At 37.8% G+C, this 15,511-nt stretch overlaps 1 protein-coding gene across 2 annotated transcripts in view; it reads right to left on the reverse strand.

Annotated features, from left to right (window-relative positions):
• LOC136856722 (UDP-glycosyltransferase UGT5) overlaps window positions 1-11,544 on the reverse strand; it is a 45,666-nt gene extending 34,122 nt beyond the window's left edge. The window contains exons 1-2 of one of the 2 annotated variants that reach the window (XM_067134795.2): window positions 11,471-11,544; window positions 2,903-3,724 (exon numbers count right to left, since the gene is read on the reverse strand). In XM_067134795.2, coding sequence (XP_066990896.2) covers window positions 2,903-3,724; window positions 11,471-11,482 — 834 coding nt within the window. In that variant the 5' untranslated portion in view covers window positions 11,483-11,544. Of the gene's footprint in view, window positions 1-2,902; window positions 3,725-8,188; window positions 8,212-11,470 lie in introns of those variants that run through there. The other variant, XM_067134796.2, reaches the window with a different exon arrangement.
• Between the last annotated feature and the right edge of the window lie 3,967 nt (window positions 11,545-15,511).

Raw genomic sequence — 15,511 nt, forward strand, 5'->3', positions numbered from 1 at the left:
TGACAAACAGATTAGAGTAGATGTAGGATGTAGTAGTTACGTAGAAATGAACAGGTTAATACAGGACAGGGTTGTATGGAGAGCTGCATCAAAGCAATCTATGGACTGATGACCCAAACAATCCATCAAAGAGACTTCGATATCTACTCAGAGCAGATGCTCCCAGAAGAGCTTGATGATCTTCAGCAATGTATTAAGATACATGGCGAACTTATCAACAACATACCCTATACCGGTGACAACGTGCTGATTCCAAATAGCATTCAGGAATTTCAAGATCTAGTCATTAGAGCTAAATAAGTGAGCAATGATTATGACATTGACTTCGTACAAAGTACACGGTCGTAACAAAGAATCACATACCACCTGGTCAGCGCCCAACAGATCGAGAGGGTCAAAAATTAACCAGGACTGGGACTCATCTGTGGAAGTCAAATGGAACATCTGACAATTCTTACGCTCAGAAATAGAATGGTGAAGTGTTACGTCGTTCACTCTCCTGTATGGAGTAGAGGCATGAACGTTGACAGAAGTCACAGAGAAGAGAATTCAAACCATTGAGATTTGGATATAGCGGCGAATATTTAAAATCTCGTGGTTGCACCATATGAAGAATGAAGAGGTACTCCAGAGAATGTGCTGTTGACATCAGCTGATAAAAACAATTAAAACTGGGAAACTATATGTAGGACGAGATAAAGAATCATCGAAAATGTCTACTCTGTGCTACAGAAAATCTGAATGCAGAAGACCTGGCAAAAGAAGAATATCTTGGTTTGCTATGACACCTCGGAGCCCTTCCAATCCGCACATGCTGGAAGCCGCCTTCAAGTCCGAATAAGGAAGAAGAAGATAATTTTATGTTTTAGGTAATTCGTGCTGGAATTACCTTTTCAACTCATTTTGTGATCGACCATCTACATTTTGAAACTCACTTTACCTTCCTGCATTCAAATAGAGTGTTTTAATGCATGATATACTTTTGTACGGGGATCACGCCAGGGACGGAGGCATGTGCATGAATCCTCGGTTTAGTTGTTTCTTATGAGATCAGATCATCTAATCCTTCTCTGGAGTACCTATTCATTCTTCACATGATCTAACCACCAAAATTTCAACATTCGCCGGAATATCCACATCTTGAAAGCCTGAATTTTCTTTCAAAACGTTCATCTTAGATATCTTAGGGATATCGACGAATTCTTTGCTGTTCGTTGTGATATTTACAAGATATATTGCCTCCTAGCTTTCGTTCCACAAACGAAATGACTTGACGTCAACAGCAAGATATAGTACACTAGAAATATGGTCTCCTGATAGCAATACAGCCTACGACCAAGCAATTTTTATTCATTATTAATCTGTAAAATAACGATGGAACTAAATCGACATTCGTACAAACATATTTCATTCATCATTACACGATGACGGTTGTTCACGTTTTTGTAGGAGAACAGATTAAAATATGACTACAAAACTATATAATTTAAATTTAACATATTTCCATGTCCAGTATAACTTGTCACAGCGTTCTGTAATTCTTTCTAAATTCGACTACGACACGGTATTGATTTACGTCCCACCGACACAGATAGGTCTTACGGCGACGATGGGACAGGAAAGGGTTGGGGGTGGAAAGGAAACGTCCGTGGCCTTAATTAAGGCACAGCCCCAACATTTGCCTGGTGTGAAAATGGGAAACAACGGAAAACATCTTTAGGGCTGCCTACAGTGCGGTTCGAACCCACTACCTCTCGAATACTGGTTACTGGCCGCACTTAAGCGCCTGCAGCGATCGAGCTCGGTAGAACTAGTCAAAGCTGTAGTGTGAAATACTGATGTTTATATTTGTACAGTACATCGGTTTCATTATAACTGCGTGCTGGTACCTTAAACACACAAAAATGAGATGCAATGCAATGTGTAAAATGCCAGTCTTTCTAACCTGGTACAAGTGGGGTTTATAATATGCTAGTATTCAACATTATATACAGGCTAAAATTTTAAATATATCGAAACCTGTTATTATTTTCAAAAAAAGTAAAATGAAGCTCATACATAAACGTGCAGTGCATTATCAGCGTGTCAATATCTCTTGAGATAATGGTACTAATATGTTTGAGATGTTTTGAAATGAAACCACAATTACCTAAACCAAATATCAGCAAATTCGTTGGTATCATTATTTTCAGTCTGATAAGTACTTCTCGTAAGTGGTTTCTTTCTTGGACATGGAGTCTAGTCGAATCAATCATTAACGTGCAGTGTTCTCTCCACCTGTTTTCTGACAGATAGGTATTCGCTGTACTGTGCTCATTAATACATTATGATAAAAGTGTACAACTTAAAACCTGAATTATCTCTTCAGGTGGCAGGTAAAGGAAAACTGAATGTGCAATTGTTTTAGGGGAGAAAAGTCATTCCAATAGCGCTGTCTATATCTGGCGAACGAGGTAGTTTTGAGGACTGCATTCTCGAGAAGTAGGTGGGATTATAAAAATAATCACAACTCTTAATTTTTGATAGTCCTACCCATGTATTTATTGCTAAGTAGAGAGAGCAATGCAGTTATATATCAGAAAAATAGTTAGTGCCATTATCTCAGCAGATACTCACACCCTGGAAAAGTACTGCAAGCCTCTTGGTAGCTGAAAGTAAAAACATTACTTCCATATATTTAACAGTATACGAGTTATTGTATGTGAACGTTTAGCTGGTTCATCATGTACAGTATATTTCAAAACCTAGCACATATGATGTATGTATCGAACAATGACAGACTGGAGTAAGAAGAACATGTAGATTGCAGAATATAAGGTAATAAATGTTGTCCCTGAAAATGTACAAATAAATATGCAGCAGTATTAATTCATAAAAATGTACTAATTTTAAAAATGATTACCTCTGGCAATGGTTTAGGAGTTGCAATATGTAGACCAGCAACTTCAACGTAGGCTGGAACTGTTGGCCTAGACCTGTGAATGCTGAAATGGCTGTTAATGAGTACCAAACTGGTGTTTTTCTTCAGTTCAGAAACAGGAGGTATATCGTCTCCGAAGTGCTGTCGTAACAAAAGGTCAATGGGCAATTCTGATAAATAGTACTGTCCCCACTTCGTTATAGCATAATATATAGTGTTTATTAATCTTTGTTTGAAGTTCATTTCAGAAGTATAAGAAAGAAAATAGTTAGGAATATAGGATGGGTTGTCAGGATTCATTAAGCGATCATTCACCCAGGGAGATGTTGATGTTGAGATCACAGAAATAATAGGTATTTTCCACTTATGAGCAAGGGCTATCCAACAGTCACCACCAAGGAATCCTGTAATAAGTACATCGAATGTATCATTTGACTTCATTAAATCTTTCATCGCAGGATGATTAAGAGAAGCTTTACAGCCTTCTAGATTCAAGTACCTAAGGAAGTTCATAAGCTCCCGGGGACGTAAATATCGGACAAAATCCACAGTAAAGTTATTGACTACTTCAGGAAGCGAACCATTTAGATTGATATCTGTATAGTTTGGGATCTTATTCTTCTGAGGGAAGTGACTGGCTACGTACACATCATGCCCTTTGGCTGCAAGACCTTTCATCAGGTTCTCCAGCATAGAAAACTGACTTTTTCCATTGTAGTGAAAGATGGCTAGAATACGCGCACTGTCCGAGGTACGATAACTCGCTAACAGGACTAGAACTGTGAAAGCGTAACTCCACTGCATCTGAAATAAAAAATTATTATCATTGTATTTCTCGAAAAGAAGAACTGTCATAAATTATTCAGTATTTCTAAAATACAATGGCAGATATATGAATCAAGCATTTTCCATATCTACAATCAAAGCATCAAAAATTACAGGAATATATGCACATATTTAGGGAGAGACAGAGAAAAGTTACCGCACTATGTAGAAGACATTGGGGGAACAGATTGCCCACAGTCCATTACTAGACTCACCAGTAAGCAGCGGCAGCGCGAGCAGGCGATCAGTCTCTTTACATATTGTATACCTAAATTATTAGTTAAGGGTTAATAATGGATGTATGTACACCTTATTTTTAATCCGAAAACTAATCTAGATCTTACTTTTCAACAAATCAGCTCTTAAAATGATGTTCATTGCTCTCTATACAAATTGAATAATTGCGAAATAAATACGGAAATACTCCTTGTACTTCAGCTTCTAAAACGTCACGTATAAGTCGCCTGATTTCATCCTCCAGGGCTTCAAGAGTACGGGGATTGTTATCGTACACTTTCTATTTTAAAGTTCTCCACCAGAAAGAAAATTCACAGACACGTAAATAGGGGAACAAGGGGGGGCCAAAGTCCATGGCTAATATTATTCGCTCATCGAACACCTGTTCTAATGCATGTCTTGAATAGTGTAACTAATGATTTGTATGGGCAGGAGCGATTTCCTGTTTGTAGGCATACTGCCTTTCTTCCTCAGTCATTATTTCAAGGAATGGCTGCACGAAACGTTCTGAGGTAACTATTTCATCAAGGAAAATAGGGTCAATATCATGCTACGCTCCGTAATGCTACAGCAAACACTGACTCACTGTACGTCACCATAATGATAACTAACACAAATAACGTTCAAAAACAAGTGTAGATCTGCAGCACTAATAACATGCGCTCAACAAGAACTCCACTCGTGAACCAAACATTTATTCCATACGCTTACCGCTAACCATACTCACTGCGGTGCCTCACCGCGCACTCTATCCCAGCCCCAAGAAGAAACAAGCATTTCCCCAGGCCACCAGCGCAGCTCCACCAGATAAGCTTTTCACTGCATCTCCTAGTATATGTCCAGATCCATTTAGGGTTAGTATTGCACCCGCCCCCTACCGAAAGTGTCTCCGGCGATAAATCAACAAGTTCGTTATCTGGGTTAAAACCAAGTGGGCATCAAACATATATAAATAACTTAGCCGCAAAAAGTTTAGGAGAATACGGGTATCAAATAGCTACGATCGAATTAGAACAATATTTACAATTTTTAAAATCAAAAGTGTTTATTATAATCCAGATGATGATGAGAAATGAGGCGAATACATGATCGAATTCCACATAGTTAAACTGCGGATTGTTGAGCATTGTTCTAATTTAGGGATAAGACCGAGTATAATCGTTCAGAAGGAGTCTACTTCATGACTTCACGTGTACGGAGTATTTTACTGTGCAAACACATCATAATATTCAAATATAACAAATCTGAGTGATACCTAATCTAACGTAAATCATTTCCTACTGGAATAACCTTAGATAATATACATGAAAAAAACAAACTTCATATGCTTTGGATTCAAGTCGAACCCCAACTCGTATATGCACGAACCCGCCGCACCGATGGTAGACACCATTGTCGACGCTGAATGACATCACAACACAATTAAACACATAAACACTGAAGAGAAATACAGAAATATATACACAACACACGCGAACGCTAATCATCAGTCCCAACATTTGCGAGTCTGCCGGTCACATACCCAGAGCCAAATGCGGGATCTTTGCTGTTTGCGGAGAACCTGAAATTCCTACTTAATAATTTTATATGCATGAACAAAATTAAGAAAAAGAAAACGGGTCATTTATTTCTGAAATTTATTTAAGTCGGCTGAGGAAATGAATCAATTAGAACTCCACGCAGGAACAAGTACGAGAAACATTTTACATGTCACAAATACGGGCCACGATTTCACGTTGTGGGGACGAAGGCACAAAACAAATAAAAGAGGCTCACTCCTAAATACAAGTCCCCAGTTTGCTCACCCTTTCCGCCGTAGGCGCGGCAACGGCTGTTATCGCTGCCAAGGGAAGAACAATATCGTCCCATTTAAATATATCACATAATCACATCAATTCGCTTCATAAAATACACACCCTCATTACAACGAGGTGAATCATAAATCATTTCTTATTTCTCATTTCAAAGCCTTCATATGTGTCCAATCACTATTTGACTTCGAAAATTCACACCGTGAGTCCTGACGTAAAATTAATTCTATCATAGTCGCCTGACGCATTTTCAGCAGACTATTTATTCCACACACATTCCTTCACACAGCTGATCCGATAGTAACCCAGCAGACACAGAATCTAAATAACAAAACACCAGCTTCTATATTATAATTATAATTATTATTATATTATTATTATTATTATGATTATTATTATTATTATTATTAATCTTTCGAAATAATCTCTACCTGGTGGGCCTACGTGATTTACATGGTCACTAATTCTTCCTTTACACTTACTTCATGACGACGAAAACTTACATGTTAATTATGAACTAGCACATTATAGATTTATTTAGCGTTTGACATTAATAATTAACACACACAATCACAAATTAAATATATAATATACTATGTACGTTACAATTTCACCTTCAAGCTCTGTAAATAGTCTATACAAGAAGGATTTGGGTGAAGAAAGTCTTTTGGGCTACCCTGATAAGCACTCAGAGGCAAACTGTTTGCTTAGGGACACAGCAGCTACATTCCGGGGAGGGAAGTTTGCCCCATTTATAGAGGAAGTCGGCGCACTTTCCATGGCCTGTCCTGATACGATTGAGGGTTTTCCAGGTTTCGCGAGGTAGGTCAAATCCTTTTGGTATTCTTGTAATACAGGAGAATTTCTGATACTCAGCTTGAGTCATTCTTGAATCCAGTCCACCTGCAAGCTGAATTTGTCAACCAGGATTTTGACAGTCCTTATTGGGGGATTTCTGGACCGAAGTCTGTTGTTCAAAGCGTTGGGTATATCTCCATGAATTGGCAGACTGGAATTCCTCGACATCTTCTGGTACTCACGCAGCAAGGCATTCTTTCTCCATAGGTGAGGTGGGGGAATATGGCTCAGAACTGATAACCAAGAATTGGGGGTAGATTTTATGGTTCCCGATAAAATGCTGAAGTTCGTAAGGTCGAAGCAGAAGAAGCCCCAGGTGATGCCACACAATTTGATAAATAAGCACAATTGTAATTTCACACAGTTCAAAGTGTAATTAGGTTCCTTTTGTTATAGAAAACACACGTTATAGTCGTTCAAAATAAAAGAATTTGACCTACCTATATATTTCACTGGAGGTCGTCGCTTTGGCTTTCTGGGTGATTTCACAGAAATATTTCTTCTTTAACACAGGATGATATACACAAATATTACTTGGCATTCATGATAGGTCAGCTGGTTAAGTACCAGCCCCTCTCACACAAGCAATCCAAAGAACTAATGATATTCACCATTATATTCTAATCAACTACACAGAAAGGTAATCACAGGATTCCTTCTGTCAAATGGGAGTGAAGACATTTAACACATGGCCTCTGTAAATTTCCACTGTTATATAATGACATATTCCTTCTTTTCACAGAAGGTAATCACCATAAAGTACGTGACACACTCTAAATGAGTTCAGAAATCACGTACAGCCCTTTTGAATTGTTGTACGGTACAGTATTATTAAAATCGTTAATTCCCTTGGTATAGAAGACGAAGTTGGTCATGCTGTTTTAAAGATGATTCCCAGATTACGATTCTAGCCACACCCGTGGCGTCCCAAGCTTCGAGTTCCCGCGAGCTCGCTACCAGACAAAGAAATGCGCGTGCACTTGATCACCAGTCGTTGGTTCATGTCCCCGTCGGTTACATTATAGTGCTTATGGAGCACAATGTCTTCTGCATGTTCTAGAACAAATTTGTTCATTTCATTTTATTTCATATTACGTCGAATTTCATATGTTGACATTCTTCAAAATAATGTGGAAAGTGGATCTTTAAAATACTGTAGTTACCAACATAACAACTTGCCGTCAGAAACGTTTTCACTGCACGTAAAATAGTTAGGTACTGGGCTACAATGTGCCATGTGGGCGAGTCAATATATCAATCGACTTTGATATCGGTTCTGTCATGGATGGCGTCGATTCCTTGTGTGGTGGGCTATGAACTAAACATAATGTGTTAATCTGAATACCATTTAAATACACATATGGAAACCGAATACAGCATAAAATAAAATACTGCACGTTAAAAAGGCGGAATTGTTTCACGAATTAGTTTCGAATCACTTTCTGTTAATCCAATAGCTATTACCTGTCTCAGTTTCATTCTTTACTTTGACATTATGAAAGTGACTGAGGAATGAACACTACTAGTAACGTTTTACCTGTACACAGGGAAGCTTGCCCTATTATCGTGTTTAGTCGCTCATACGGTTGGTTGGTGTAAGGCTCGGTAGCTAAAAAGAGACGGTAGGTGTCACGTGCGGCCGGCCAGGAGCGTGTGACGTCAGCGGACCGCGGACCGTCTGCCAGCGCTGTAACTTACTGAAAATCATCGTACCGAGCACCTCGCTTATGTTCCTTAACACAATTACGTTTATGTTGTAATGAAGAAATTCACATGAAAACCACCAAGATATTGCACAGAACTATTGTTGTTATTATTTTGTTTGTGTGCTTTCGTAAATATTGCAGATGTACTTTGAAACCCAGAATAATGAGACCTTTTGCTAATATGTTTAAAAATGTTTTAAATGTACCAATATACCGGAAATGTTGTATTTAAAGCTCCCAATCTTATGCACGTACAGATTTAAAAAGTCAGAGCTTAAAAATCAAGAAATAATATTAACCGAAACAGGCTGTGGATTTTCAAAATCTTTAAATAAAATGCATAAGATTAAATACTGCATGTTGTTACTATCCCTGAAAATATTAAGTACTATAATAATATTATTGCTTTTTATTGCTAAAAATATATAATACTAAACATAATAATAATAATAATAATAATAATAATAATAATAATAATAATAATAATAATAATAATAATAATAATAACAATATTGAAAACCCAGTAGAGCATAAGCCCTATTTGACACAATTATATTAGCGCTGGGATGGTTTGTACAGCCTGCCACCGCACACCACGGCATTTTGATAGCACAAACGCGACATATACACTGGAATTCACTTCATTCACGAACGACATGAAAATGTTCACGTCTTTTAAGATATTGATCAGCGTATTTTCGTGTACTGCAAATTTTCAAATCACGAATCTACCAAGAGAGTAAGAAGAGAATTCCGCCAACAATTTAGCGGAAGCATAAGCACCAGCGCGTAATAAAATTAAGAAAGTTATGAATACATTCAAAACTGTGGGTTCATTCTAATTAGAACTGCCTGAAACGATGAAAACATTCAGGATATTTGTGAAAGACTTTAGCGATCCCACCGAAAATAAGAAAACTGGCTCAGAAAAGTTAGCTTTCATATTCTTCTGCACGGCCGGAGGAAGAAAAACTGGAATTGAAGACTTACACAATCTCAGAATTGCAAATTGAAAAATAGGAGACCCACTTGCAAGAACACATTAATGCAATGGCATCCTTCTCTCCTTCGTCAGTGGTAAATTAAATCTTGAATTAATGCTATTTCCTGATGAGGCGTGGTTTTATTCACATGGACGTGTAAATTCTAAAAATAAAATTTTTACGTGAGAGTCCAATAATAATTCATAAAGCTCCTATTTCTGACCTTAAAATGGGAGTTCGTTGCGCTATTAGTGCTAAAAGAATTTTAGATACAAATATTTTAAACGACACTATTCATTCTGACCAATATGTAGAATTAAAACTGATTTAGTTTTTTCGTAAACTGAACGAAATGCGTGGCAAATATCTCTTTTAATTCAAGAAATGCATTGGATGTTTTCGGGAAGAGAATAATTAGTGCAGGTTTTTGGCCAACTGGATCTCCTGATTTAATGCCATTTAATTTCTGTTTACTGTGTAGTTTGAAATATAGACCACCATAGAAGATCTTAAAAATATAATTTACATTGAAATTTTGAAGATGAGGCTGAATTGCAGAGTGTGAACCGGAATACGATCACACGCTACAAAGCTTGTATACAAGATGAGGATAGCTTTTCAATATTTGTTTAATGGGGTAAGTTTTTCTGTCTGTTTTTCAAACTGGTTATCCATTCATTGATGGTGATGGGTTTTCTACGGGTGTACGGTTACGGTGTGACGGAGACCACACTGTCGTTTACAGACACGCGGCATGCAGGAAGGACGGCAACACTTTGCTGGACCTCCACCATCCACATGGAGATTCCAACTGCTCTTGAACATCTGGAAGAAATAAATGATCACCATCCTGTTCTTCCAAATACGTCGGTACTAAACTTTTCGACAGGTATATACAGCAGAAATATATTATCTCAGATTTGTCAGTAGCATGACCATTAGACTCTTCTTTACAGGGTTGCTTACGGGCTCTTCATTACTTGATGACGTATCCTATACGTATTCAGCAATATCCTAACTACTTGGAATGAAAGCCTTATATAAGCTAATTAAATTATTTATTAATAGGAAGAAAACAATATTATGACAAGAAACATGTAACGAAATTTGAGATGAGCTTGATGGTTTCATGAATTAAAGTGAAGTTGAAGTTAACGAATGGGAAAATAAACGAAAACCGGTCGCACCATTTCAGGAAGTATTGATTTAACTGCCTGAAGGACTATTTAAATTGGAAACGATGCATTTAATTTAGGATGATCAGTAAGAAAAACTCTGGACGTTCCTATGGTTCGGCTTTGGACCGTACAACTGGGTTACAGATTTCATTCAGCATTCATTATAATTATTATCATCAATTGAGCCGATTCATTACATTTTATATTCTGATTTTCATCATTTATATAGTACCATTAATTAAGTATCATGCAACTGATTTCATTTAATCGGCAATGAGGGAATTGTTTGCAACCAGTATGTATTTTGTAAATAAGTGGGATTTGTTGATTTGAAAACAAAGTAATATTGTAACTAGTAACAGAAGGTATAATAACTGGCATGGCATTGTGCAACCAAGTTAACGTATAACCAATGTTGTCTTAGGCAAAAAAGTTTCCTTGGACAAGGGAGTCATAACCATCCGTACGAGTGGACAAGCCAACAGCCTTGTGACAAATGTTTGTATAACGCGTGTCCACGTGGTTTCGAGGCAGTTTCTGTATTTCAAATAGCTACCGTGTGGAAGGAAGGGGGTTAACAAAGTTTATTTAAGCCCATGTCAGGCTAGCATGAGAGAATTACGTATAAATAATGAGATCACAACGACTACGACCAGGTGCCTACTACTACCGGAAAATGACTACAATTTGCAGAAGAGATCACTGGCGGGAGCACATACCTTATAGCAGGAGTGCACGGCGGAGCATATTATAGTTTACAGGACAGATTTAATATCTAAGAGCTTCCATGTCGACTATATTCTATATTAAGCTTTCGGACATTCATTGTCGTTATCAATGTAAATTGGTAATTATATTTATTTAGCTGGAGCTATCCGGCTTCGAATTCATAAATGAGTTCTATTTAGCATTCGTGAATTATGTCTGGGAATGAAAATATGTGTAAACTTACCTGAAACATCATAACAGAACTGTTGCATATACGTCAGTCGTCAGGACGTGTGAAAAAAAGTAGTTGAAGTGCTTGCATACTGCAGGTGATTTAGTTAAAGTATTCATATCAGACTATTTATGCAAATGAACGTTACCACACATGGCAATTACACTTGATTAGAAGTAGATCAAGTTCAGGTACGTAAGCAGATTACAGCTAAGCAAACAACCGGAACTGTTTGTTACAATGTACGAGTCTACCACCACATTCATCGTCAACAAGTTAACTTCAGCAACACACAAGTTATTCAGAAATAAAATTAAGGAGCGAGTGAACAGCGGTTTTAAATGATTCTTATTACGTATATTCAGGAATTCAATCGTCCTTTATTAGTAACTGGCTGATGTATCCGTGCTTCGCTACGGAATTCAACATCGTATACAGAATTCTAGGTTAGGTAGTGTATACGTTGTGAGCAAGACTGTATTAAATTGCATAGCTCTTAACGTTACCCTATAAACGCGATGGGGATGTCACCAAACGTCTTCTTGTGTGAAGATCTGGTTAGGGAATTTTCATTGAAAAGGTAGGCCCTCTTGCCTACCATCAGTCACAATCAAGTTGGGAAGTTTTCATTATAATGGCACACACTCACTCTCCACGTGCCTTTTTACATCCTCAGAAAGGCTGTCTTAGCGGTTTTCCCAACTGAAATCAACACATATCAGTACGATAATAATAATAATAATGGCGTATGGCCTTTGGAGAGGCCTGGTGTAGGTCTTTTTCTAGTAGACGGCCTTATTAGGCGACCTGAAAGTCTGTGAAGATGAGGGCCCTACCTAGGATGATCTCTAATGTTGAAAACGCCACACATCCCCAGACCCCGAGCCATTGGAATTAACCAATTAAGGTTAAAATCCCCGACCCGGCTGGGAATCGAACCCGCGACCCACTGAACCGGAGATCAGTACGATGACGCCAGTAGAAATGTCGCAATTAAAAGCAATGCTTATCATATGAAATACTCGATCAAATTAAAAACCACACATTTTCTCACTTTCAACGAACAGTACTACGCTGCCGATCTAACAGTCCAAAGTTCCAGAGCTGGAATGACCAAGCCGCAAACATTCTTTAATTTCAGGAGGCAGGTGGCGGTTGAAGGCGGGGGGAGGGCGAATAGTGTAGAGTCCCAGGCAAAAACTATGCCCTATTACTCATCTGTTTAATAGGAGAATACCCGATGAGTCGGAAAATCTCAATTCACTACACTGGCGGCGGAAAAATCTATCTGACTTAGAGCAAATTTTTCCTCCAAACAGAAAGAGAAACCCTCTCTTCACTGGTAATTTGGAATAAAATGAATGTACAATTTAATAAAGGTGAAGAGGAAGAAGCTTCTCTGAAGAAAAGGCTCTTTTCAGGGTTGAATTTTGAGTTATTTAGTGAATTGTGGTGCTATTATTTGGAATATGCCTAAATGGTAATTCTAGACCAGGTCATACTACTACTACTACTACCACTACTACACTACTACTGCTACTAAGTGATCCTCTGCCTTAAGTGAGCAAACTGCTTATTCGAAACAGCGCGTCAGAGTAGGAATCGAATAGCTGGAATACTATGGTGAACCAGTGTGTTCCGTACTAGCAGTATCAGGAAATGTATGAACCAGAGGAATGGCATGCTAAAGAAGAAAGTTTTCTAACTCCCCTTCTATTTACCGCCTATATTCAGTCAGGCTGTTATAATCCGTACGCAGCAGTAACCCCATCTATCGGAGTTCGGTGGCAGCATAACAGACAAAGAACATCACAACAAATAATAGACAATGTAATGTTATTATTGTTGCTCAATGTCATGCGCTTTCGATGTTATAGGCTGTCACATTTAGTTTTCTTCTGAATCTGAAATACCACCCGTATCATAGTCGGTACGGTTAAACTGAATAAAACATAAATGCTTGGAAATTGTATTCTCTATAACTTTTGTTATGTAGTACTTTTCGATGGGACCAATAAATAACACAGGTATTAAAAAAGAAAATTTTAGGCGCCTTCCCCTAAACTACAATTTCATCCAAGGTGAATAACATTGTTTATAGCTTAGACTGTAGTTTCTTATTCTCCGACTCTATATACCAATTTTCATTAAATTCTGTTAACCCATTTTGTCGTGGCTCGACAATGATATGGAATTAATAACAGAAATATAAATTCATGAATATCTGTGTTATCATAGCTGGTACGGTAAAGATGTATAAGACATAAATGATCGGAAATTTACTTATATATAACTTTAGTTATGCAGTGTTTATCTATAGGAGCGCTAATAATGTAAATATTTGAGAATTAAATTTTAGGCCTTCCCCTAAACCACCATTTCACGCAGCGTGAATAAAATGATTTTTAGCCTAGATTGTACTAGCTCATCCCCCGACTTTACATACCGATGTTTATTAAATTCTACCCAGAAGTTTTCTCGTGATGCGTGTGCAGACAGACAGACAGACAGACAGACAGACAGACAGACAGACAGACAGACAGACAGACAGACAGACAGACAGACAGACAGACAGACAGACAGACAGACAGACAGACAGCACGGAAAAGTAAAAAGTGCATTTCCTTGTTACTGTGGACATGACCGATACAGAAATACTATTCTTTTCAAATTCTGAGCAATGTACAGACAAAACTCTTATTTTATATATATAGATAACTAGCAATTACCTGCGGCTTCCCTCGCGTGGATTCCGTAATTTGATCAAAGTAATCGTTCCTCGGCATTATACCAAGACATTATCTGAAAATTCCTGAAGTATAAAAACTAACCCAAAAATTGAGTTTCATTTACACCAGAAATTCTTTTTAAACCGTGTTTGTGGTATTACCTTTTGCGGCTAAGACGACCATGCAACATAGAAGTGTACATGTGTGAAACAGTCTTCTCCCAAGTCGAAAAGATAAATACACGATTCTTTATTTTTAAAGAAGGTTCCAAATACCTATTCCCACATCTGTAACATCTTCAGTTTTGAGATGTAGATAAGTATCCCCGTAAAAAGAATTCAACCCATTGATCAAGGCCTTCCCCCACCCTCACCCCTATTTAAGCGTATTTTCCGAATACAAAAATACTTGTTTCTTTATTTTTAAAGGAGATTCCAAATACCAGTTTTCACGTCTGTAACACCTTCAGTTTTTAAGATATAAGTGTCCCCATTAAAATAATTCAACTATATTTCACTTCTTTTCATCCCCCGTTAAGTGCCTTCTCCGAAAACAAAAAACTACATGTTCCTGTAATTTGAAACGACTTTCCAAATCCCAAGTTCCTTGTCTCTGACATGTTAAGGTTTTTACATATTATGTAGATATACCAGTAACTCATTTTAAAAATTCACCCGCTTTTCCAATTCCTTTCAGCCCCTTAATGGATTTTCCGAAAACAAAAATTTGTGCTTCATTATTTTTATTACTTTTTTACAATTTGCTTTACGTCGCACCGGCACAGATAGGTCTTATGGCGATGATGGGAGAGGAGAGGGCTAGGGGTGGGAAGGAAGTGGCCGTGGCCTTCATTATCGTACAGCCCCAGCATTTGCTCGGTGTGAAAATGGGAAACTACGGAAAACCATCTTCAGGGCTGCCAACAGTGAGGGTCGAACCAACCATTTCCCGAATACTGGATACTCGCCGCACTAAAGTGACTGCAGCTATCGAGCTCGGTCATAATTTTTTAAGGTGATTCCAAATACCAGTTTTCATGTCCGTACGTCTGTAACACTTTCATCTTTTGAGATAAATGTATACTCTTAAAAAATTCAGCTTCTTCTTCTTCACTTCATCCACACCTTTCCCGCCTGAAGTGGACTTTCCGAAAAAAAAAAGTACACGTTTCTTTATTTTGAAAGCAAATTCAAATACCAACTTTTAGGTCTGTAATAGCTTCAGTTTTAAGATAAAATATCCTCAAAAAGATAGGCTATTTCAGCTCCTTATTTACTTATTTCCAACACCACACCCCTTACGTCGATTTTTCGAAGAAAAAAAT

Source organism: Anabrus simplex, chromosome 1, assembly GCF_040414725.1.
Source record: "Anabrus simplex isolate iqAnaSimp1 chromosome 1, ASM4041472v1, whole genome shotgun sequence".
In the NCBI taxonomy this organism is placed as follows: domain Eukaryota; kingdom Metazoa; phylum Arthropoda; class Insecta; order Orthoptera; family Tettigoniidae; genus Anabrus; species Anabrus simplex.